The 23,202-nt window shown below is 43.4% G+C and overlaps 1 protein-coding gene across 2 annotated transcripts; it reads right to left on the bottom strand.

Annotated features, from left to right (window-relative positions):
• Positions 1-5,496: 5,496 nt before the first annotated feature.
• On the bottom strand, positions 5,497-17,971 carry ERCC1 (nucleotide repair protein). Of its 2 annotated transcripts, none has more exons than XM_086499509.1 (9): positions 17,486-17,971; positions 17,184-17,247; positions 16,997-17,100; positions 16,787-16,886; positions 6,802-6,878; positions 6,628-6,727; positions 6,469-6,540; positions 6,320-6,388; positions 5,497-5,989 (listed from the first exon to the last, which is right to left on the bottom strand). In XM_086499509.1, exons 1-9 carry the CDS (start codon positions 17,851-17,853, stop codon positions 5,666-5,668), a joined length of 1,278 nt encoding a protein of 425 aa, XP_086355635.1. In that variant the 5' UTR covers positions 17,854-17,971; the 3' UTR covers positions 5,497-5,665. The 2 variants fall into 2 exon arrangements, with proteins under 2 accessions (XP_086355635.1, XP_086355636.1); XM_086499510.1 differs by having other exon boundaries at positions 17,184-17,235; positions 17,486-17,969.
• Positions 17,972-23,202: the final 5,231 nt, after the last annotated feature.

Genomic DNA, 23,202 nt, shown 5'->3' with positions numbered 1-23,202 from the left:
CATTGGGAATCGTGCCCCACTGGCAAAGGACAGTTAGGGGACTGTTTGGGGCTGAAAACAGGGCAAAAACCAGTAAATACAGCGTGCTGAATTTACTGTTTTTGGACAAGAATCAGAGGGTATACGACAGTGCAAGCGAGTTCCAGCAGGGGAATTGGTTTCGCGCAAGTTTTGGGGCTGTTATGCTGCCGAAATTTGGCCAAATCAAATGGTATCTAGGTGGATACACGTGAAGGATTCCCAGGACCTTACCTTGTAATTTACCCTCCTAAAGAATAAAGAAATACCGAAAGGGGCGCCAATTTTGGGGCCTACAGGTTGTCGGCGTCTGCTCAGAGCATTCTAGCTTCCGAGCCGTGTGTGTGATGAAGTGTTAATTCTCGTTATAGGTCTCCTTTGCAAAGTGCTCTGTGTGTGTGTTTAAGTAAAGATTTTCGGGTGAAAGCCAACGCCTACCGCCCTACGGGCCGGTTTCAGCGGCCAAGGGTGAACGCTATCACTTCGGTGTATCACCAAGAATTAGAAGCACTACCGGATTTGTATCCGAATGATACAGACTTCTCCACCATTTGGGGAAAGCTACATCGTGGAGAGAATGAATTTCCCTATTCCATTCGGGACGGTTATCTCTACCACCATCAGGCCATATGTGTGGCGGAACCATTAAGAAAGAAGATCATGGATGAAGCACACGCTTCGCCTTATGCGGGTCATCGGGGTATTCTCTCTACCACCTTAGCAATGGAAAGATATTTCTTTTGGCCTAGCCTTAAAGCAGACATTGATAAGTATGTCAGGGAATGCTTGGTTTGCCAAAAAGTGAAGTATGATCGGCATAAGACGCCTGGGTTGCTATTACCATTGCCTGTGCCTAATGAACCCGAGGAAAGTATTGCCATGGACTTCATCATGGACCTCCCTAGAACTCAGACTGGAAATGACGCGATCTGGACCATTGTGGACAGGTTTAGGAAGCAAGCACACTTCATACCAGCCAAGAAAACGATCAAAGCAGATCATATGGCTAGGGTCTTCCTGGCACAGATCTTTAAGCATCATGGAATGCCTAAGTCAATTGTGAGTGATCGAGATCCTTGCATGATAGGAAATTTTTGGCGTGCCTTGATGGATAATCTTGGTACAAAGCTGAATTTTTCATCTGCCTACCATCCTCAAACGGACGGGCAAAGTGAGATAGCCAATTCCACAGTATTGGATATGCTAAAAGCTTATGTGTCAGACCGGCAATCTGACTGGGAGAAATATTTGCCTCTTGTCAAGTATGCGTATAACAATACCATACACTCATCGACGGGGAAAGCACCTTTTGAGATTCTCTATGGTAAGCCTTTGCTTCCACCCATCCTTTTAACTAAGGATAAGATCTTTGCAGCAGATGAATTTGTCCGGGATTTGGACACCGCCTACGGGCAAGTTAGGAGAGCTATTCTACGCTCTCAGGAAAAGCATAAGAAAGTTGCAGACAAGCACAGAAGGAATCTCGACTTAACAGTCGGACAGTTAGTCTTACTCAAGTTTGAGAAGGCAAGACTTAAGAAACAAGCGTCTCATAAGGGGAAGGTGGTAAAACTTTCTACCCGTTATTATGAGCCGTTTAAGATCACTGAGCAAGTGAATGATGTTACATTCCGATTAGAGCTACCGCCTAATTGGAGGATCCACAATGCTTTCCATGTCAGTTTACTCCGGCCGTATGTGGGACCGCCTCCAAGTCAGCCAAGTGCTGAGGAACCTCCTGAGGTTGAGGAAACAAAAGAAATACTCCAACCGGAACAGATTGTAAGTCATCAAGAGCGGCCCCTTAAGTCCGGAAAGATAACACGGAAGTATTTGGTTAAGTTCAAGAATTATTCGAACTTAGATACTCAATGGATGACTCAAGAGGAATTAGCAGCTTATCCCGAGATATTGGAGGTATATGTCCAAGCACTACAGTTGAGGTCAACTGTTTAGAAGCGAGAGGGATGTTGCTAATTGGACTATTTCTTATTTTTAATGATTAATTTCTTTTTATGAAATTAGGATATTTTAATGTGTACACTAAGAACTGTTAAAAGATTGTAGCTACAGGAAATGCCATCAGGAACGGACAACTCTGATGTGTCATTTGATGGGTGACGGTAAACATCGCGAAGGAGTTTCCGTAAGTTCGGTGGAAAGGGCCGGGTTACGGGTGCCCCTGATGCGTCACATGATGGGTGACGGGTGCATCAGAAAGGGGGCATTCCGTAGGCTAAGGAGGAAATCCGAACTGAGTAAGAAAATACGCGTAAGAACACAAGCACAAGAATAAAGATGGGTTCAATGAAGCTTTTTACGAAAAGCAGGAACAATCGCGGAAAGGCAGACGCTTTCCCGCGAGGAATCTATGTTTGCATTGCATTCGTGCATGTGGTTGCATCCAGGGACGCCTGGGAAGTGTTGTGAAATGCATTGGTTTTGACTTATAAGGTTTTATTGAGTTTTTGGGCAGGTTCAGACCAATTTTAAAATATGCCGACCGCCCACTTAATAAGTGGGCAGCCACTTAGAAGATAAAGCAACAAAACCAGCCAGCGAATTCTCTCTCCCTATTTCGGGTAGAACAGCGGGAAATTATTATTATTATTATAAAAAATTAATATAAAAAAAAACGGCCGTGATCTCTACGCGAGCAATTATTCGTGCCGTGGGCCAGGAAGCTATAAAAGCACCACATGCCCTCACTCACGGGGAGTACCAACGTCAGCAAGAGAAGACTCTGCTGCCGCAAGAGATCGCGAGACTACGAAGCACGGAAGTCGCTTTTTCCCGCGCAAGAGCGACAGGTATCTATTGTGGATTCGCCATACGAATTGTTGTCACGTGTTTGTGTGGTTTGTTTTGCAGGAATCTCCCGTCTTACGGGAAGACCCTTAACGGGAAGTACGGCTTCACGCCTAAGTCCCTTACGGGAAAGTACAGCTTCACGCCTAAGTCCCTTACGGGAAGGTACAGCTTCGCGCCTAAGTCCCTTACGGGAAGGTACGGCTTCGCGCCTAAGTCCCTTGCTGGAAAGTACGGCTTCGCGCCTAAGTCCCTCACGGGAAGAAACGGCCTTGTGCCCAAGCCCTTTACGGGAAAGCACGACCTTCGGGTCTAAGACTACAGAACGGAGGGGTTTCCTCGGGTTCTCGTGCTTGTATAAGAATTCTCCCTGAATAAAAGAATACTCTTAACGGGAGGGGGGGACCAACCCATCTTCTGGTCCCAAATACTACTGTGTCGATCTTCTCCCTTCTCTCATGTTTTCAAAGAATTATAATTTTCAGATTTTCTAAGTGCTCGTGCACGCTCCCGTTTTGTGACACTCTAAGTTCTTTCACTTCTTCGTCCACATTGCCTTTGTCTTTAAGACCGCAAATTCTCACATGTAAAGCGCGCATTGGTCTCTTTTGTTCCTCCTCTAGTGTTTGATTAATGATAGTAGGTGTGGACGTGGGCGTTATCTCCTTGCCTTTTCCTTTCTTGGCCACCTTGATCCATTTCTCAGCTTCATCCACCTTCTGTTGAGTTTTGGTAAGAACGTCCACCCAGGAAGTCGTCATTTCTTTGTGTTGTTCTTCTCCCTCTTTGATGGCCCGTACTTGCTCCTTGATTGCGTTGATTTCTTCGATTACCGAGGGTTGCAGTTCGCCCTCTTCTAGTGTGTTTCTTGATCGGGCTTCGGCGAGATCTTTCTTGAGCGACGCAATCTTTGCCTCTTGAGTCGTCACTCGGTCTTCCAACGTACTTATCTTGCTCTCTTGGATCAACACACGTCCTTCGAGCATGTTTATTGTGCCCCGAGCTTGCGGTTCATCTTAGTAGTGACCTCCGTCATTTCCTCTTTGCACTTTTATATGGCATCCTCTAGGGGGTCGGCTTTATCTTTCAACTTCCTCATGCTTGTTCGCCGTCTGCCAAGGGGTCCCTAAGCGTACGTGTGCACCCACACTAGCAACAAGTGCGGTAGCTGGGCGAGTGGGGTAGCGTGGAGCTGCGAGAGAGTGCAGACGAGAGATAGAGAGAGGGGGGAGGGGGGGTATCAAAAAGAAATAAGATAAAATAAAATGATATGATATATTAGAGTGCAGACGAGAGATAGAGAGAGGGAGGGGGGGTATCAAAAATGAAATGAAATGATATATTAACGCCTTCAAAAGCCCAAATTGACCTATGAGAGCAAGCTTATACAACAATGGGAAACTGATACCGTATCCCCAAAAAAAAAAAACGACTTCCTACGCGTAGAAGAAGGGGGGAGACATGCTACGCATTAAAAAAAGGGGGGGGGGGGGGGGGGGGGGGGGGGGGTAACTTTACGCGGGGGGCGAGGGAGCAGGGGAGCAACGCATGGCGAGGCTGCAGGCGGAGCGGGGGGGGGGGGGGGCGGGGCTGCAAATGTAGCGCGAGGGGAGGTGCGGCAGAGGAAAGGGGGGCAGGGCGCGGCAGCGTGCAAAGGGCAGGACAGGGCAGACGGGGGGGGGGGCTGCAAATGTAGCACGAGGGGAGGCGAGGTAGAGGAAAGGGGGGCAGGGCGCGGCAACGTGCAGAGGGTAGGACAAGGCAGACGGGGGGGGGGGGGGGGGGGGGGCAGGTCGCGGGAGGGGAGCAAGGAGGGCAGGTCGCGGGAGAGGACAGGGCGCGGCAACGTGCAGAGGGCAGACGAGAGAGAGAGAGAGAGAGAGAGAGAGAGAGAGAGAGAGAGAGAGAGAGATGAAATGTTATATTAACGTCTTCAAAAGGCCAAAGTGACCTATGAGACCAGAAAGTTACAATGTGGTGGATCCGATACAAAGTCAAAGTAACAAAAAATGACACTATGGAATCCTAAATTGCTAGGTGTGAGCTAAGCAGCTAGGTGGGATAGCTCAATCACAAAAGATCCAGCATCGGTCGCTGGCGGATCTCATCAATCTCCTAGAGAGAGAGAAAGAGAAAGAGAGAGAGAGAGAGAGAGAGAGAGAGAGAGAGAGAGAGAGAGCGGGGGGGGGGGGAAAGGAGACATACAACAGATCATATACGTCATCATATCCCCCAGTCTACCTATAGGACGAATCATATACATCATCATCAATAAACTCCACTTAGGGATGCCATGAACAGCATAGAAATGAAATGAAATAAAATGTATATTAACGCCTGCAAAAGGTCTAAAAAAAAAATGAGACCATGAGAGGTTACATCATCATGATCATAAATTATCCATATCCCGGCATGAGAAATACTAAACAAAACAGCAAACAACCTACACAACAATGACATTGCATGAAGTCTCTCATAGGCCTATGCCTCATGGCCTCAAATCTCCTCCGCTGTGAAGAGCCGAGCCTAGTAGGAGCCACTTTATGCCTCTCAGCGATAGCGTGGATCTGAAAATATATAGTTGAGACTCGAGAGGCATAAAGCGGCTCCTACTAGGTTCTTCACAGAGAGAGAGAGAGAGAGAGAGAGAGAGAGAGAGAGAGAGAGAGAGAGAGTAATCAAGTTGATTTACTGCAACACATGGAACTAGGAGGTCACAACTCCTAAATATCATCTCTTAGATGAACAGAGCAGCTTACCCTAATGGTGTGGCCACTCACCTGAACTCCATATGAAGAGAGAAAGAGAGACTATATTAATGTCAACAAGCACAAGCATACTACCCATCTGTGTTGGTATCCTTAAACTCATCTTCCTTGCTGGAATCTTCAGATGGTTTTGTAGCATTATGTCTAGCTCCAAGCTTTGCATATGCTGCATCTAATGCTTTACGCACGGAAACTTTTGGCCTCTCAGAGACAGGTGAATTGAGGACCTGCTCAGCTCCTGACTGCTCTCCAGTGGCATGCTGCTGAGTATGCTGTCCATCAGAGCAGCTCTCATTGTCCTCTTTGCTTGATGACACCAACCCGAAGCTACTTCGCCGAGCTTGCTTCGAAGTTCTTCGGAATGGCTCATGAAAGGCGTCATATAGACGCTTAACCTGCTCAAAAAATCATGTAGTTTGTGTTTGCATGCAGTATTATCTCTAATGGCAATGAGTAAAATCTAGTATGTTTAAGAGAGAGAAAGTCTGACCTTTTCATAGTTATGAAAAAATATCATTTTTGTCTAGCAATTTTGAATTAAAAAAGTGGAAACCTTTCTTGTTCAGTATTGTACTCTAGTGTTCAGAAAGGAGAGTTAAAAAACAAAGGGGGATTAAGAGCTAAATGCCAGATCAAAGCAAGCAGCCTCAGCATTGCAACCCAAGATGTTCCACATACAGGGTCAGAACAAAATATTATTGAGCAAAACTTGGTTAAAAGCACACCTTCCTTTCGCCAATTCCAGGGCAACGGGCTAATTCCTCCATAGATGCTCCCATTGTGGCAGCTAACGTCTAGATACACAAATCATACGATCGATTGACAATAGAAGTGGCAACAAATCGAGAAACACTAAAATAATATATAATCTGACCCCAAATGTGGACCCGAGTGTGAGCACATCCGTTTTGTTTATATGCCGGACTGATGTCAATGCACTGGTTAACTACAGAAAAAGCAACTACAATGGTTACAGCTAGAACTATGAAGCACAAAACAAACTTTTAACCAACTGGGAAAAGCCTAAGCTTACCCTTGACAAATAATCATTATCCGTTCGTTCTTGAATTGCATCCGCAGGTTTATTCTCATAAATCTTGATTGTTTCTAGATAGCGAGCACACTCTTCCAGACTGCAAATGAATACAGGTCCCCTAAGATTTTGATCTGGAAGCTTCAACAACAAGATCGTAGGCAAAAAACTGACCTCCACGCACAAAGCAGAGTACAGTCATGTAGCAATGCTGTCTTTGTGACCTCATGTAGAGGTTTAACAACATCTTCCTGCACCCAGAAAGCCTCTAAATTATAATCATTTAAAAACTAACGATAAACCAGACAAGCGTCACACACAAAGTCCTATCTGAAATCGAATGACATCAAGAGATCGCAAAATTACACATTGCTTATGTTACAAGAGCCAGGATACGGCCAAAAGTGTATATATATATTTATTTATTTATTTATTTATTTATTTATTTATAAGATCCGAAAACTCTGAACTTGCGAACTAAAGAGGCTAAAACACTTGCACAAAACACAAATCAAGACACACAAATAACAAAGACGATGGACAAACACTAATTAGATAATCATCAATATCTTCATAAACAACTTGCACAAAACACAAATCGAGACACACAAATAACAAAGACAATGAACAAACACTAATTTGATAATCATCAATATCTTCATAAACAAAACAAATAGAAAAAAACGGAACAATCGTTGATTACAATGACTTAAGAGAAAAGAGCTGGGAAAAATAGACTAGAGAAGCTTACTACAATGAAACTTTAAACGTAAGCTCAACTTGTAAGACGTTTTATTAGAGCAACATGTTGCGTGGCCCCAAAGACCAAGCTTTACTAAACCGCCTTTGAAGTCAAATATCGTTGTTTAGCACTTCTGTACTGCAGAGTTGCTCTGTGTGCCGAAGTGCCTATAAATATGTGGCCTCGAGTGAGCCATAGCACTCTGAAGGGTACACGTGGCCTCACACCGGCAGTTGTAATCAGAAAACTTTGAGCTAATAAAAAGTACCACAATCGGTGCCTGGTCTAGGGGCCAATGCATCTGAGTGGGGAATCCGGCCCACTGTGTCTCCTCTCATTTGTTCTCTTTCCTTTAAGTTTGTTGTTTTCAGTCTGTTTTGGGGTGGTGTGTTTTATTTTATCACCTTGTCAAGTGACTTGGCCACCTTTGTGGAATGTCCATGAAGTGAGGAGCTTCTTGGGCTCATGTTCCTATTATCAAAATTTTATCAGACAATTTGCAAAGATTTCTTCATCGTTGCATGCTCTTACTTTGAAATGTGTACCACTCACTAGGGGATCTACTCAGATTACGGCATTTGAATTTTGAGCTACTTAAGCATAAGTTGACCAGGGGACCTGTTTTGATACTTGCAGACTTGCAAAAGCCTTTTGAGGTGTACATTTTGCGGGCGATGATGATCTCACAAAAGTGATGACATGGGACACAACCCATCTGCTGAACAAGTCAAACAAGGATCGCAAACTATGATGATGTGGCTGCCTGTACAATGCTGACATGGCATTTCCATAATTTGCGCAATGGTTATTTATTCATGGCTCACGCAAGAATACGAACGAGACGTAATTACTGACTGGAACCATATTCGGATGGTCAAGACAAAATCTTTGGATTCTTACTGTGAAAGATGTTGGGAAACTTTTCTACCAGCTTCATCCTTTGAGAAGATCAGTTTTAAGGAGCAGATTGAGCGGTTATGTTGTGGACTTCCCAAAGAAATTCGAGACTACTGTCTTGAAAGGAAGTCCGAGTCCATACAATAGTTGATGGGACATGCGAAGTGGGGATTTGCTATACATCCGGGTAACTCGACTTTCCCATCAGATGAATCTTCAACAACTCATAGCAAAAACAAACAACAAAGGGACAGACAACCTCCACTCACAGAAGACCAAAGAGATGAATATTTCAAAGCAAGGAAGTGTTTTGAATGCGGAGAACAAGGACATATCGCTACACGGTGCCCCAAAAAGGCACAAGAATCAGGACGCCTGACAGATTTAAAGGGCAGCAGGACGAGGCGATACTCGTTCCAGTACAAATTTTAAATAGAAAATTATGGATAATCAGCGATATTTTGCTTTATGAATTTACGAAATAAGACTTTTTGAAAGATGATTTTACATTTTGAATAAAACTAATGTTTTATGAAATCTGTTAATTCTGGACAGAGAGCAAAATTAAGAATGAGACGATGATTTTGGAGCAATGACAGCTCCCGAATGAACTTGATAATTGAATCACGACCGATTCAATGGAACTGTAGTGCACGCATCAAGAGTTCCTACGGGATGAGATGGCCACACAGTTGGAATTGAATGATTGGACCACTCTGTTCAGTAATGAACTTAGTGATGGATTGGGATCCCCGGAAATGATTACTCGCACACGACGGTGCTTGAGGCGAGCGACTACTTGCACTTGAGTCGAAAAATATCTATAGACATGATCGCAATATGGGATTAGTTAATCCAACATCAGTGAGGTCCGAGATGGATCTAGATGCGGTTACTAAATACGTTGCTGACAGTCATGGTATTGGAATGAATTTTTTTGTGATTGATTTGTCATGTGATGTCATGTGCAATGATGTGACTATCGTCTTTGTACAAGTGCTGGATTTGTGTCGTCTAGTGCGTCAGTACTTACAATCAGTATCTACTAAATTCAGTTATGGCCTTTGTCTATTTCGCAGGCGTAATCGAGGGCGATTACAATTCTTTCAAGATGGGGGGTATGTCAAGTGATGATGTGGCATGGGGGATAGCCTACTGACGTGGACAAGCGGTACGGATGATGACATAGCAGACACTACAGATTTTCGGAATCTGCGTTGACATGCTAACGTGGTAGACAGTACGGATTTCCGCGTTTTGCACTGACAGGTGCTTCCGTGGCAACCTGTACAGATTTTCATAAATTGCGTTGAATGATTTTTGAGCCAGATTTTGGTGCCAAAAGCTTTTGGGACTTAATTGCTTTTAAGTTTGAAGCTTTTGGGACTATTTGTTTTTGAGTTTACAAGCTTTTGGGGCTCTGCATTTGGCATCCCTTGTAAGAATAAAAGAGCCCTAAGGGCCTCACTTCTCAGAGCATCTGGACGCAGAGTCTTGAGAGCAGAGGACCCCTCGGGAGTTGTCTTTGCTCGATTGTTAATATGAAAGAAATACCGAAAGGGACGCCAGCTTTTGGGGCCAATACCTCTCGGCACGGAACTACGCCGGGCCGTGTCGACTATTTATTTAAAGTGTGATAAAGTTGTGAAGTATTTGAAGTAATTCTCCCTCGTGTCGGGATAGATTCTAGACTTGGGGTGCCCAAGCTTGTGACATTTCCTTAAATTGTCCAGCCAGGGCCTCTAAGCCCCGTCTGAATCCGGACCTCCGTAGATGGTCCTCTTGTTCCAACACCATGAAAACAAGCTCCTCCCATGTCAAATCATTGGTCCATCCCGAAGTAATCAAGGCTGAATAGAAAGCAGTGCACTCGAAATTCAAAAGCGTCATCAAGATTATAGCCATACCTTTTGAAGAGACCATCTTCCGTACCTAAAGAATCACCTGTTGCATTCCGTGCATCTTCTCAATGAGATCCTTTATGGCCTTCGAGTGCCGAAGGTCCATAGTACGCAATTGTACCTCCAGGTGAGCTCCCTTTATAGGCGTCAATCCTATTGTGAACGTGCTCCAAGTGGTTCGAGATAGCTCGATACTCCGAACAACCTGCAATGTACAATTGAGGAAGATAAAAGACCGGATCCTTGCATTAAGCCAATCCCAAGGCTGTTGAAGCTCCGCAAGATTCTCCAAGCTCCTTGGAAGAAAGAGACCCATCTATAGGGGCCTTCAGCCGCTCAATCTCATCGCACACTATCAAGATAAGGTCGTAGGTCTCCAATACCGCCTCCATAAGCACCTTCAATCCTGGTAGTTGGTGGCACTTGGCTTTTGATCCTGTGGAAACATCAGCAACACAAGAATCTTCCTCTCAAGTAGCTCATGCAACTCTTCGCTATAAATAGAATTTCACAAACGCTCCAACTCATCATCCACGGTCTTCCTCTTCTTTAAGATCACCATCATGGTTTCCTGTGATAGCTCCAGTATTCCATGTTTTCTATTCCTCTTGGTATGCATACCAAGAAAGTGACTTGCATCTCATAAATCCTTCAAAGCAAATTGTGTGCTACGTGACTTCTTCAAGATGAAAATTTCATCTTTAGGGTATTGGGCACAAACCGTCACACTCGAATCACCTCAAATCTTCAAAATGCAACCCAAATCTCATCCAACTTATGTTGAAAATCAGCAACACTCCTCGGTCAAAAACTGGTTGAAAAACTGAGCACACAAGGGTTCTTCGCGATTAAAACTCTACAAAAACAGAATAGCCCCCTCTTGATGTAAAAACTGTTGGTCCAAGGGTGCTCTCCACAACGAAGACGCAACCAAATCTCGCCCTCCTCCTTGCTAAAAACTAGTCTTGCTTGACGGGCCTTTGACGCACATAATCTGATAGATTTTGGAGCGCATGTGGTTAGTTGGTTAGCTGGTTGTGATTGTTGTCACCTTGGATTTTGTTGTGGTGACTCGCGAAAATGAGTAGAACCAATTGATAGGCACCAATAATAGCTCAGCTTGGGACTTGATGAGCATTGGAAAGAAGTAAGTTGTGTCGCATAGTGATTCATATAGGACATCGGGCTACTAAAGAGGGTAATTGAATAGAGCAAAAGGGTTGCAAGTTAACCTAGTTTGGTAGTTGTTTGCAGATTGCACCATTCAATCTAGTAATATCGACCATTTAGTCTCTAAATCATGGAACCATCTTTGGGACACCCATCTTATCTCAATCAACCGTAGTCAATTTTCCTTTATTTCAATCTATAGGTTGAATTGCCAAACTATGCGAAAAGAAATGTATGTCTATTTGGTATATAGATACGATGATCGAAATTGAGCATGCACTCGTGAGGAAAACATATGACTAAACTGAAGCTTTGACAAACTCAAAAAATAAAAAAACCATAAATAGAGGATAAAAATCATGTACGAATGCCATCCAATTGTGCAAGCTGGAGGACAATGTTTGATTCAAGCCACAAAGCAGTGTGAATAGTTAAACATATCCTCTTGCAATGAAACATCACAAACTGAAACTGCAAAGTATACAGTGCACGTCATGCAGAGGTGCCATACCGACCTGATAATCATGTACGAATGCCATCCAGTTGTGCAAGCCGGAGGACAATGTTTGATTCAAGCTACAAAGCAATGTGAATAGTTAAACATATCCTCTTGCAATGAAACATCACAAACTGAAACTGCAAAGTATACAGTGCACGTCATGCAGAGGTGCCATACAAAAGTATGGTGGAGAGTTGGCACTGTGGTCTCTCCAAAAATTATAAGAAACGGAAGTCGTACCCTGCCCCGTAGCGTTTATGTGTTGCGCCAAGCAAACACATAGTCATGTGATGTTGGATACAGATAGCGAACCTTGTAGGGTTGTCAAGATGAATCGTGCTTGTGCAATTGAAACGTCCAGTGTTGTGAATATATGTCCTCCCTGCCAAACATAAAACACGCATTAAGAGATAAATACACACCCTCTTTTTTACACTAAAAATCCATTTTTGCCCCGTCCCCTGTCCCCACTCCTCGGGACGCGTCACTTGTGACTATGACCAAAGCACCACCAAGCATGACACCTATCTCCAACAGACCGGCTAGCAATCTCACTGTGAATTCTCTTACCAATGTCAATGCCTTGTGTAAGGCCGTAGTTACATTTGGAGAGAAGCCTTTCCTTTGCATTAGGTGTGCTTCCTTGCCAGAGCCATGTTGAGCATTTCATGCAATCAAGGCGTTCGAAGTAATGAAATTTTAGAAAGGAAGTCCATCAAGTACTTCTTGTACTTTCATGAGGGTACCACATTTGGCATAAGAACTCACCAATGTACTCCTTAAATATGTGAATAGTGGGCTCAATGTGTATCTTGCTGATTTTGTAGGAATCCTTCTTTTTAGCATGGACGTTTAGTCCAATCAAAAAATTATTATGCTTGTGTTGTGCAGCAAATGTTGCTTCTTTCTTGGATTCGACAATGGATTTGCCGTTGTTCTATGCACACCAAGATGCAAGCATAGGTGATTATATATGGAGAAATGCACTCGCATTGCATCTGATAAAAACAGCCCATAGCTTCCTATCCCTACCCTTATTGGGAATATGGTGAAATGCCCTCACTTTGCATTTGATGAAAACAGCCCATAGCTTCCTGTCCTTGCCCTTGTTGGGAGTCTTCCAAATTGCCACATGCGTTCAAGATGCAAGCGTAGGTGATTACATCTAGATATGACCTTAACCCATACCGCTTGATCTGTTTTCACAACATTTTAACCGACCTAATTTATCCCAAGCATGCACCACACTATCGACACTCCGAGCTTGCAACCTGACCTGCAACCATAGGACCCTACAGGCTGAGGGTTGATTTACGTTGGGATGAGAGCTGACGGCTAACCTACTTGAGCGATAAAGGAAAATCAGGTGGCAATTTACGTAGACCATCAACGATCAATGCCAAAAATAAGATTTTCATGGCGTTGCTTTTCGTTTCGTTTCGGTATTGCAGCATCGCTGGTTTTTTTTTTAAAAAATTAATCGTGCCACGTGGTGGTGTGTGCTTGCGGATAGGGCAAAGAGAGCCTTGGGCTCACCAAGTAAACATGGGGCATCTAACCCATACAGCTATACTAGGTATAATTAGTTATAGCCGGCACTGTTCCAACAAGGGTAGGGATCAACCAAGCATCACCTGTATATAATCAGTTTGTTGATCATGACGGCTCAGGATGAACCATCATCTAGTGTCAGGGCAATCGGGGATTAGTTATGCTGCATGCACAAGGCTCGTTAGTTACCTGCAGAAGCATGCTTAGCATCAAGTGTGATTGCATGCTATTGCACCTAAAAGTACACATGAAAGTAAATCAAAACTGCATATCAAAATGCAATCATGATGTCGTTAATAAAATAAACTAAAGATTTTATAGTGGTATAGCTATCTCAGCAGTGAGTCACTCAATTTATCTATCTGGTTTCCTGGAATGAGTGTAGTTAGTTGTGCTTTCACTAGACGTTCTCCCCTCGTCATCAAACGTGACCCGCTGTGACGCTTCCTACTTGCGCCACCGTCGCCTTGCTGAACGCCCTTGCCATAGCCTCTGTGCCCCTTGCTGATATTGTTGCGTGTTGCAAGGCACCCCGTTGGTTGTTTGACGTCGCTACTACCGCCTACTGCTACAAGCACCCGCCACCAAACTACCGCTTGTTGGCACTACCTGCCGCCGGCCCCAGATTCCAGTTTAGCTCCCGTTGTCGCCCATAGTCGGTGGCTCCACCAGGGTAACCATGCCATTAGCATTGTTTCCTGATCTACACCTTCTCACCACTCATCACCTGCCCGAGCATACAGTCATCTGCAGGTCGACTTAGAGGCTTTTGTTAACGGCGATGCGAGCACAAAAAGCGGGCGCTGTACTATATTTACGCATGATTGATTTAAAGCACTCGCCCCTGCGGTCCGATTTTGGGAGAGTTTAATGGCCTAGATCGTGCCAAGTGGCACCTTCCAGGCTTCAGGAAACAAAAGAGGGCATTAGGCTCACCAAGTAAACACAACCTAGACCCCTCCCCATGCTCCAGATCCACTAGGCGTTGTAAAGCCTAGGCTTTGATACCATGTGAAAGTAGCAGAAGGCATGGTGACAAGGGAACTGTAACAAACTGCTGATGTGCTGACCTACTGAAGAACGGAGCTACCAGCCGAGGGGCCTAAACCCTAGTAGAAGCAAAAGCAACAAAAGAAGCAGCAACAGATTTCCGAAAATTCCGCTGACTGCTGACGTGACAGAACTGTACGGATTTCCGCTTTTCACGCTAACAGTGCTGACGTGGCACAACTATACGGATTTTCGCTTTTTATGTTGGCAGTGTTGACGTGGTAGGATTGTACGAATTTCCGTGATTTACGTTGGCAGCTTTTTGGCATTGCTTTTGGATCAAAAGCTTTTGAGTTTTAAAGGCTTTTCACTGTAACTGCTTTTCAGGCCAAGGGCCTTTAATATATGAGGTTAGGGCTCATTCTCTAGCATGCTTCCTAGAGAAGGTGCAGAGTCTTGAGTTCCGGCTTGTATTGTGTTGATGCAATATAAAGAAATACCGAAAGGGGCACCAAGGTTTGGGGCCAATACTCTCTGGGGTGGAATTCCACCACTCCGTGTCGCGTGTCCTCTTGTGTGTCGTCTCTTTCAATTCAGTTGTTATTGAAGTGCTTAAAGTCTGTTCGGTCTGTTCTTTTCTATTGGCACGTGGTGCCCGTCTTGTGCCAAGAACACGCGAGACTGCAGCAAGAGAGTGAAAGGAAGAGGAGAGAGAAAAACGCTTGAGAGATAAGATCGAGAGAGAGCAAACAAGAGAATACATTATACGAGGCTCTGTACAATATAATGCCAAAATGAAGCACCCCCCCCCCATGTAGGGAAGTAATAAAAATGTCCAATCCACATCTCAATAACCCATGTCAAAAATGAAGGTCAAATTGGCGCCCAACAAAAAGGCCACAAGTGGCACACCAAACAAAATCTAGGTAAAATTCCCCATGATGCCTAGACTCTAGAAAAGCCAAACAAGGCCGGCACAACCACAAGCCCTCACAAGATCTAATGGGAAAACCCAGGAGATGACCTCCAAAACTACAATTCAGCTGCGGAAACTTTTTTTTTACAAGAGACGACTTATAGAGCCTCACGAGAGACAAGCAGAGTTGGGAATAGGTTGCCAGAGGCTGAGACCACCAAAAGAGAGGAAAAGAAGAGAAGATAGAGGCGGAAGCGGAAGTGGGAGCGACAAAGGCAAGAAGAGATACCTTCGGTTAGGCAGGTAAACACACACGGATCCTCCATACAATCTACCTCTTGAGGTTTGTCCTTCGCTAGAGATACCATATGTTTCTCTTGAGCCCAAGGGGGCTCCTAGGGACATTGTTGTATCATGTAGTTCTGATAAAAATGATATTCTTCTTGTTGTGCTTATGACACAGTATGAGGAGAGTTTTCCACTTCTTGGACATGATGCAAATGTATATGTTAGAATATCTAAGAGATTGAGAACCAAGAATGAGTTTTGGTATGTTGGTTTACTCTTGAGGACATTTTGGGATCATACCTCTCTGATGATTGGCATTGTATATTTATCTTCAGGTTGTACCTTGAAATGTATATTATAGAAGATTTTCTCTTGGTTTTGGGAAAAAAAAACGAATCGCACTACCAAATTGCACTTTCCAAGCAACTTCCACAAACTGTTTTTGACTTTCTGAGGTGGTCACGTATGTGTTTTGGGAATGGGCTTTAGCGTATGATCCTAACCTTCTTGGTGAACCTTTCCTTGTATGAAATGATTACCCCCATGAGAGAATTGGTCATGAAATAATTTCCATGAAATGAATACCCCATCTACTATGTGCATGAACCACCCATGTGATGCCAACTTCACACTGGCAGTTCCAGCCTTCTCGTCCACACAAATAGAAGAAGAGTGGAAAAGCTGACAGAGAATTCAACGCGACCAATCAATCGAAGAGCTTGCAAGCTATATGCTGTAAAACCATTTAGCTGTGGGCACCACAGAGTGAAGGAGTAAGCCTTCGATTCTCAGGGGGGAAGATCGCCCGAGCGTGTGATGAGTCCAGAAAGGAAAGTACACAGCTGCAGCCAATCTGTTCTAGCCACGACATACGCACATCCTCACACACACTCTTAATCATGAATGGCTTATTGTTATTTCGTCCTTAATCCAACAATATTTCCCCTCCCCCCACATGTCTCCACTTGGCTTATGGCTTCATCCTCTTTTGCAATTAGACATGCGCTGTCCACACTCAATGTTTAGTATCTTCTCTCCTCTTTGATGTAACCAAAGTATATTCTTGATGGAGAAAAGAAAATCCGAACCAGAGGTGGGACCTGAGTATATTACTTACTTAAAACTACTACATTAAACGTACACAAAGAACATAGAACAAAGGCAAGAGTAAAACTTCAAAACGAGAAACAAGAGAATTTTTTTACCACATCAACATAGCACAAAACAATCCTTAATCGAAAACTTTTGAGAAGCTCGCGGATTCTGAAGTAAAGGTAGTCTGGATGAAGCAAGTGGTACCTCAAACTGCACATACAGATGCCCTGACAAGTATCAACCACAAAGGTTTCTGATTCTCAATCTAATTGCAGACATCCACAGCAGAAGAATCTCCTGCCAAACAGTATGGACCATACCTGAGATACAATGCACATGAATTTTGTCCAAGAAGATAGTCAGGAACGATGTCTGCATATATCCATCGGACATTCTTTATGTGCTTCAACATAGGGTTACCTTGCTACCAATAGGATGACAAAATGTAAGACAAGACTGTTCTAAGTCCTTTTGCACGGCCAAGAAGCAGTATGGTGACACAAGTACCTGTCTTCGGCTTACAAGAATTGCATTACGAGCTTGTCCCGTATGAGCAGCACTGTGACCAAAACTGAAGAGCTTAACTTTAAGTGGAATTCCATTGTCACTTTAAGTATTCCAGATTCCAACTTTCATAATCAGGTACCCACATGATTTTGTGAGCTTGAAGTGGGAGCATAGAGTACATCGTTATGTGAGCTTGAATCCAAATTCCCAAGAAACGCCAAAAGGGAGATGTGTGTGTGTGTGTGTGTGTGTGTGTGTGTGTGTGAGAGAGAGAGAGAGAGACATGAAATAGAATCACATACTCTATCCTGGGTCCAGTAGAAGCCTCGCTTGCTGGTGCCAAAGGTGCAGCGCTGGTTGAAGGGGGCGGGTCAGGCGGTGCAGGGGGAGGCGAGTAGAACTCTGTCTTCTTCACAAACGAGAAGGCCTCAGTAAAGGTCTCCGGCGGATAAGGGGTAGCAAAGCTATGAGAGGGTGCAGGAGTTGATGTTGAGGTGGATGAGGAGGCCAAGGAGGATGCAGACGACGAGGAAGGTCGAAAAAGCGAAGGGGGGGCTTGTGGGCGAGACTGCTGTAGCACCTCCGCATGCGAGGGAATAAAAATAGGTACTCGATTCTTTGCTGCAGGTTGTGCAGAGGATGGATCTAGGGAGACTTGCCCCGCTTCCATAATGCGCGACAACGTCTGGCCAGTGAATGAGAGAGCCGATGGTCACATTGGCTCGCATGACGGCAAAGAATCAGAATTGGCTTGGCGGTCGCCAGAGATTAAGGCTGGGTAAGGGGGAGGGAAAAAGAAAGAAATAGTCTTGCTTGCTATAGCAGTATGTGTCCTCGATTTTAAAAAATACCTTCATTAAGGAGAATCTAAGTGACATCCTCTCTGCCAGCGACGAAATAAAACCTGAAAGGAGTGGGTTTTCGTGAGATAACTGACAAGGGCACCTAGTTGTCTGCGAAGAAGGAGGCCTCATGAGCACTGCAACACGAAGATCACGAACGCGGGATTGTGCAGCAAGAAGGAGATGATTATTTTCTTATATCATAACTTAAGCACCGTCGACAAGCTGGACCTGCGGCTTGTTCGTTACGCAAGCAGTGATGAGAGTTGTTCTTACGCTTGGATGAGTTCGATCTTTGCTTGAGTCCAATCTTCTGATGTCCTTTTACATAGTAAGCTCCTCATTAAGGGGAGCAGTATGTGGGAATCCGTCGAAAATGCTGTCGCTTTTGATGGGGTGAAGAAGAAACACCTATCTGCGGTGTTCTGCCAAGGTGATTAGAAAAGAAAGTGGGGGTGTGGTTGTTCCAGACATCGTAAGAACTCTCTCTCTCTCTCTCTCTCTCTCTCGTGTCGTTTTTTGACTTAGTAAACAGCAATTCACTCTTTTGATCATAACTTCTTTATTCGAACTCCGATTTGGGTAATCTATAGCTTCAATCGAGAGCACGACGCCCTCTACGCATTGATGTAAAGATAGAAAATTTCAGAGTTATGAAATGTGAATCTGTAGCTGTATTTTCAAGGTGAACAAGATCAAGAAAGTTGACTCTCATCTCTTATTTTACATACAATGTCATCCGGCACTCACAAAAGTTCTTCTTCTTCAACAAGGTCCACAACCATTGTAGATCATGATACAAAATCTCCTAACGACATCCAAAACCATGATCATGGCATACTTGGTATCGTTGCAAGAACCATAAACATACAAGGTCAAGACTTACGGGCACTTGCAATGGAGAATGGCACGCTAAGGATTCTTGTGGTTGAGAATGAGAGTCTCAAGGTGCTTGTCGTGCTTGTTGACTAAGGTGCTTAAGGTGTTTGAGGGAACCTTGCCCAAGCTTGAGCTGCTTCTCATGCTTAAATGACTAAGGTGCTTGAAGTGTTCAATTCAAGCATGATCTCTCAAGAGGCATAAACGAGTTTCATGATTAAATGACTAAAGTGCTTGAAATGTTCAATTCAAACATGATCTCTTAAGAAACATAAAAGACACATGTCAAGATCCTCCCTATTGGGCCCTCATGATGTGCTTGAATCCTATTCGATAAGCTTTAAAGGGGTCCAATAAGAATTTAGATGCATAAATATAAATAATTAAGTTCTTTCTCTCAAAAAGAAAAAAGAGGACACATGTGCAAATGATATAATTAAATAATACAAAAGAGAGAAAGAAAGAGAGAGGTCGACCAAGCATGAGAGGGGATATACTCTCCCACACACATACACACTATCTCTCTCATTGTGTGAAGTGCAAAGTGCAAGAGCTCCATCTTCTTCTTCAAGCTTCTTGAGAAGTTGAGAGCCTACACCAACACTCTTGGTGTCATAAAATATAATATCTAACTTTACCAAATGATTTTCTCATATTAAATTGAACACTTAATATGAGAAGATAAAAGGGGAACAAAAGTTAGGATATCTATATATGTGCTTCTAAACCTATCTCGGCAGGGGACCAAAAGGAGAAATGGTTGCATCTCAATAGTGGTCCAAAAGGAGACGGTCTACCAAAAATCAATGTGCAATAAGTGCTTCTAGATTTACCTCAACAAGGGATCAAGAGGAGAAATGGTCACATCTCAAAAGGGGTCCAAACGGAGGTAGTCTATCAAAGAGAAACGTGCATCTAATGGAGCTTAAAAGACCTTAGGGTTAACTTTATTAAAGACCTCCAAAAGTTAGTGTTAAAAAGTCATTTGACTTAATGCAAGCTAGGGCTAACCTCGAGGTGGGAATCATACCCAAGCATAAGGTGCTAAGATACTTAAAGTGGTTGTGGGAACCTTGCCCAAAGCTTGAGGTGATTTTTATGCTTAAATGACTAAGGTTTTTGAAATGTTAAATTTAAAGATAAATTCTCAAGAGGAATGAGCATCCATGCTTGATTGACTAAGGCTTGAAGTATTCAATTCAAAATAAATGAGTTAAGAAACATAAAAGACACATGCTTGCTTGATTGACTAAGTACTTGAAATGTTCAATTCAACCAAATGACTTAATAAACATAAAAGACACATGTTCAAGAGATCCTCCACATGTGGCCCTCATGATGTGCTTGAATGCTATTGGTTAGGTTTTAAAGGAGTCCAATGAGAATTTAGATACATACAAATAAATAATTAAGTTCTTTCTCTCAAAGAAGAAAAATAGGACGCATGTCCAAATGAAATAATAAAATAATACGAGAGAGAGAGAGAGAGGTGTGGACCAAGCATGAGAGGGGGGTATACACACACATTCTCTCATTGTGTGGAGTGCAAAGTGCAAGAGCTCTATCTCCTTCTCCAAGCTTGTAGAGAAGTGGAGAGCCTACACTAACACTCTTGGCTATGGAATGCAAATCCGACTAAGAGCCATGCTTCAATGCTTAAGCTTATCATCTTCTTCATCTTCATTACTATGTTATTATGCTATGCTAAGCAAGAAGAGTGATGATAAGTGAGGAACTATTTCTTTCTCCTATGGAATGTTTCTTCTTCCTCTTCCCTACCCTCATTCCCCGCTAGCTCTCTCCACCTTCGAAGGTGTTTGAGGCCTTGGGACTGAGGCTTGGGATAGTTAATGCTTTTTGCAAAGTTTATGTTAAGCTCGTGATGCATGAAGCTTTCCATCTTCATAGCATCACCAAGGTCACAAGAAACACAAAGATTGTATTGTAGCAAAGTCTCTCTTGAAGGAAGAATCTATAATACAAACGTCTTTTGGAGGGGGGATCGGCTCCAAGTAAATCCGGTCTTCAACTATTGTCATGTTCTCTAATGCTCTCTCTCTTGCAAAAGTATTGTTCATGCCAAGCTACTTAAGTACTATGTTTATGTTGCTACCATCGATTAAGTTCACCCTCTATGTTCTCAAAGTGATCTCACAAAAATGCTCACCTTAATTCTCTTAATTATTCTCAAAGTTCATAGGCCATTTCCATTACATTGGTATCAGAGCATTTGGTTTCTGTTTTCTTGCTTAAGAAGAAGGTCCTTAAGTAGCCTATTAATAGTTGATTTTGTTAATTATATTAGGGTAAGTGGGACTGGGATCTATTATCGGTTTTGTTGAGCGCACTATGTGGGATATGGTGCACACCTCGAGAGCTTTAGTCTTAATAATGGGGTCTTTTTAGACTTGCCTATGGCTTTATCATTATTGAGCCATAAGAAGTCGAAAAGGAGCTATCCCTCGATAATTCTGCTATGTTCGACCCACCCCACTACTCTCTATAATTAACCAATTTGAGTCGTGGGTGTAGATACTTAAGTGCTTATTTTCAAAGGCTAAGAGGAGTAGCAACTAAGGTTTTGAATTGCCAAAGAATACACTAAGTAAACACATAAGTATAATTAGCATGGCTGACAATAACCAAGAGAGTAGAATGAACATTGATAACTTTGGTTTTGCACATGAAGGTGCTAATGATGCTGCCCCCATGTTTATCAATTATCTTGTTACTAAGTTGCATCAAGCTATGGGCAACCCTACTTTGCAAGCCGAAGTTACCCAACAACTTCGTGCTTATGGGATTTCCCTTCCTCTCCAAGAGGAGAGAGAGTTTAGGAGGTCTCTTCATGAGACTCCCAAAAGAAGACTCTCTCCCATAAGAGAGGATGAATCCAAAGAACGAGAAAGAAATGAATCCCTAAGTTCCTCTAAAGATGTGGCTCCATGAAGACAGCGGTTTAGACTATCGCCAACTCCTCCCAAGAGGAAGCGGTCAACCCATAGTTCTTCTCCCTGTCATTCCGTAAAAAAGATAGGAAACAAAGGAAGAAAAAGGCAAGAAAGAGGTCACCCTCTTCTCCTCCTTCTTCACCTTCCTCCTCTTCCGACGAAAGCAATAGTTATTCTCTTAGAAAATACAAGAGGAGAGGACATTGCAAAACTTACCCTGCATGGCGAAGGTCCCAAAAGCTTAAGAAATTCAAAGGGAGAGGAAAGAGTATCTCTTTTCTCACCTAAGATGGCACCTTTGGTGCCACCAACAAAGTATTGGCCTTCATCCAACAATTTGATGAGACCTTTGGAGACAAGGGCTTCACGGAGTCCTCCAAGTTACGCCATGTAGCTATGTACTCTCAGAAATCTACTCGTCAATGATGGGCTAGACATGGAAAACTCTACGAGTTTTCATCGTAAAGTAATTTCTTACAGGAGATGCAAAGGACAAAGTGCTCATCAAATGGAAAATTTTGAAGCTTCTCTCACACGAGTCTATTCACAAATATGTGGACAGTTTTGGGATTTACATCTCAAGGCTACTGTCTTCCAAAAAAGATAGACTTCGTCGAGCAAAAGCAACAATATTACGAAATGGTCGAGTATGTCAACTCCCAATAGTCTGGTTCTATCACCGAAGTAATCCACCACACCATGGTTGCTTCCCGCATCAATTTCCAACAAGGGGCTAGACGGAATGTCAAACCCATGGAAAACAAAGACAAAAATGATGCAAGGGAAAAAACAATGCCCAAAATTCTTCCCAACGCACTTCCTACAACAACAACAATAGGTCCAAGGAGAAGGGAGTTTACAAAGGTAAAAACAAACTCTCTCATGAAGAGCTCGAAGCTTTTCACAAGGACCATAAGTGTTTTAAGTGTGGGGAGCAAGGACATGGCTATCGTTCTTGCCCCAAGAAAAATACTCGCAATGAGGCTCCTAGGGCTTCCACCATTGAAGCTCCAAAAGAGGATGCTCATTGTTGCAAAGGATCATCTCTCTCCTATGCTTGGCTAAAAGTAAGGGAGCATGATGCCTTCATCTTGTTTGACCCTGGCTCTACTCACAACTTCATATCAACGGAGTTGGCCACCAAGTTGGGCATTCAAGCTTTTCAGATGGGGATATTGTAACTGCTGACACAACTTTCAAGGGATAGCAAGCCTCTGTTACTCCCTTGATTGGGAAGTTGAGGCTTCATGTCCAAAGCTATGTCGACAAAGAAGACTTTTTTTTAATCTCTCCTCTCCAACATGAGGATGTTATCCTAGGGGCACCATGGTTCAATTGCATGGATGC

The sequence above is a fragment of the Adiantum capillus-veneris genome, chromosome 25 (genome assembly GCF_014529385.1).
Source record: "Adiantum capillus-veneris isolate H3 chromosome 25, ASM1452938v2, whole genome shotgun sequence".
Taxonomy (NCBI): domain Eukaryota; kingdom Viridiplantae; phylum Streptophyta; class Polypodiopsida; order Polypodiales; family Pteridaceae; genus Adiantum; species Adiantum capillus-veneris.
The sequence above is the reverse complement of the archived record's forward strand: the minus strand, read 5'-3'. Positions and strand labels throughout refer to the sequence as shown.

Bases quoted from the DNA above. Each gene is read 5' to 3' on its own strand.
- ERCC1 (XM_086499509.1), bottom strand. From the start codon at position 17,853: ATGGAAGCGGGGCAAGTCTCCCTAGATCCATCCTCTGCACAACCTGCA. The intron at 17,248-17,485 runs GTATGTGATTCT...TAAGCTCTTCAG, and splicing joins TCTACTGGACCCAGGATAGA to TTTTGGTCACAGTGCTGCTC. The intron at 16,887-16,996 runs GTATGGTCCATA...CTGTATGTGCAG, and splicing joins TCATGTGCATTGTATCTCAG to TTTGAGGTACCACTTGCTTC.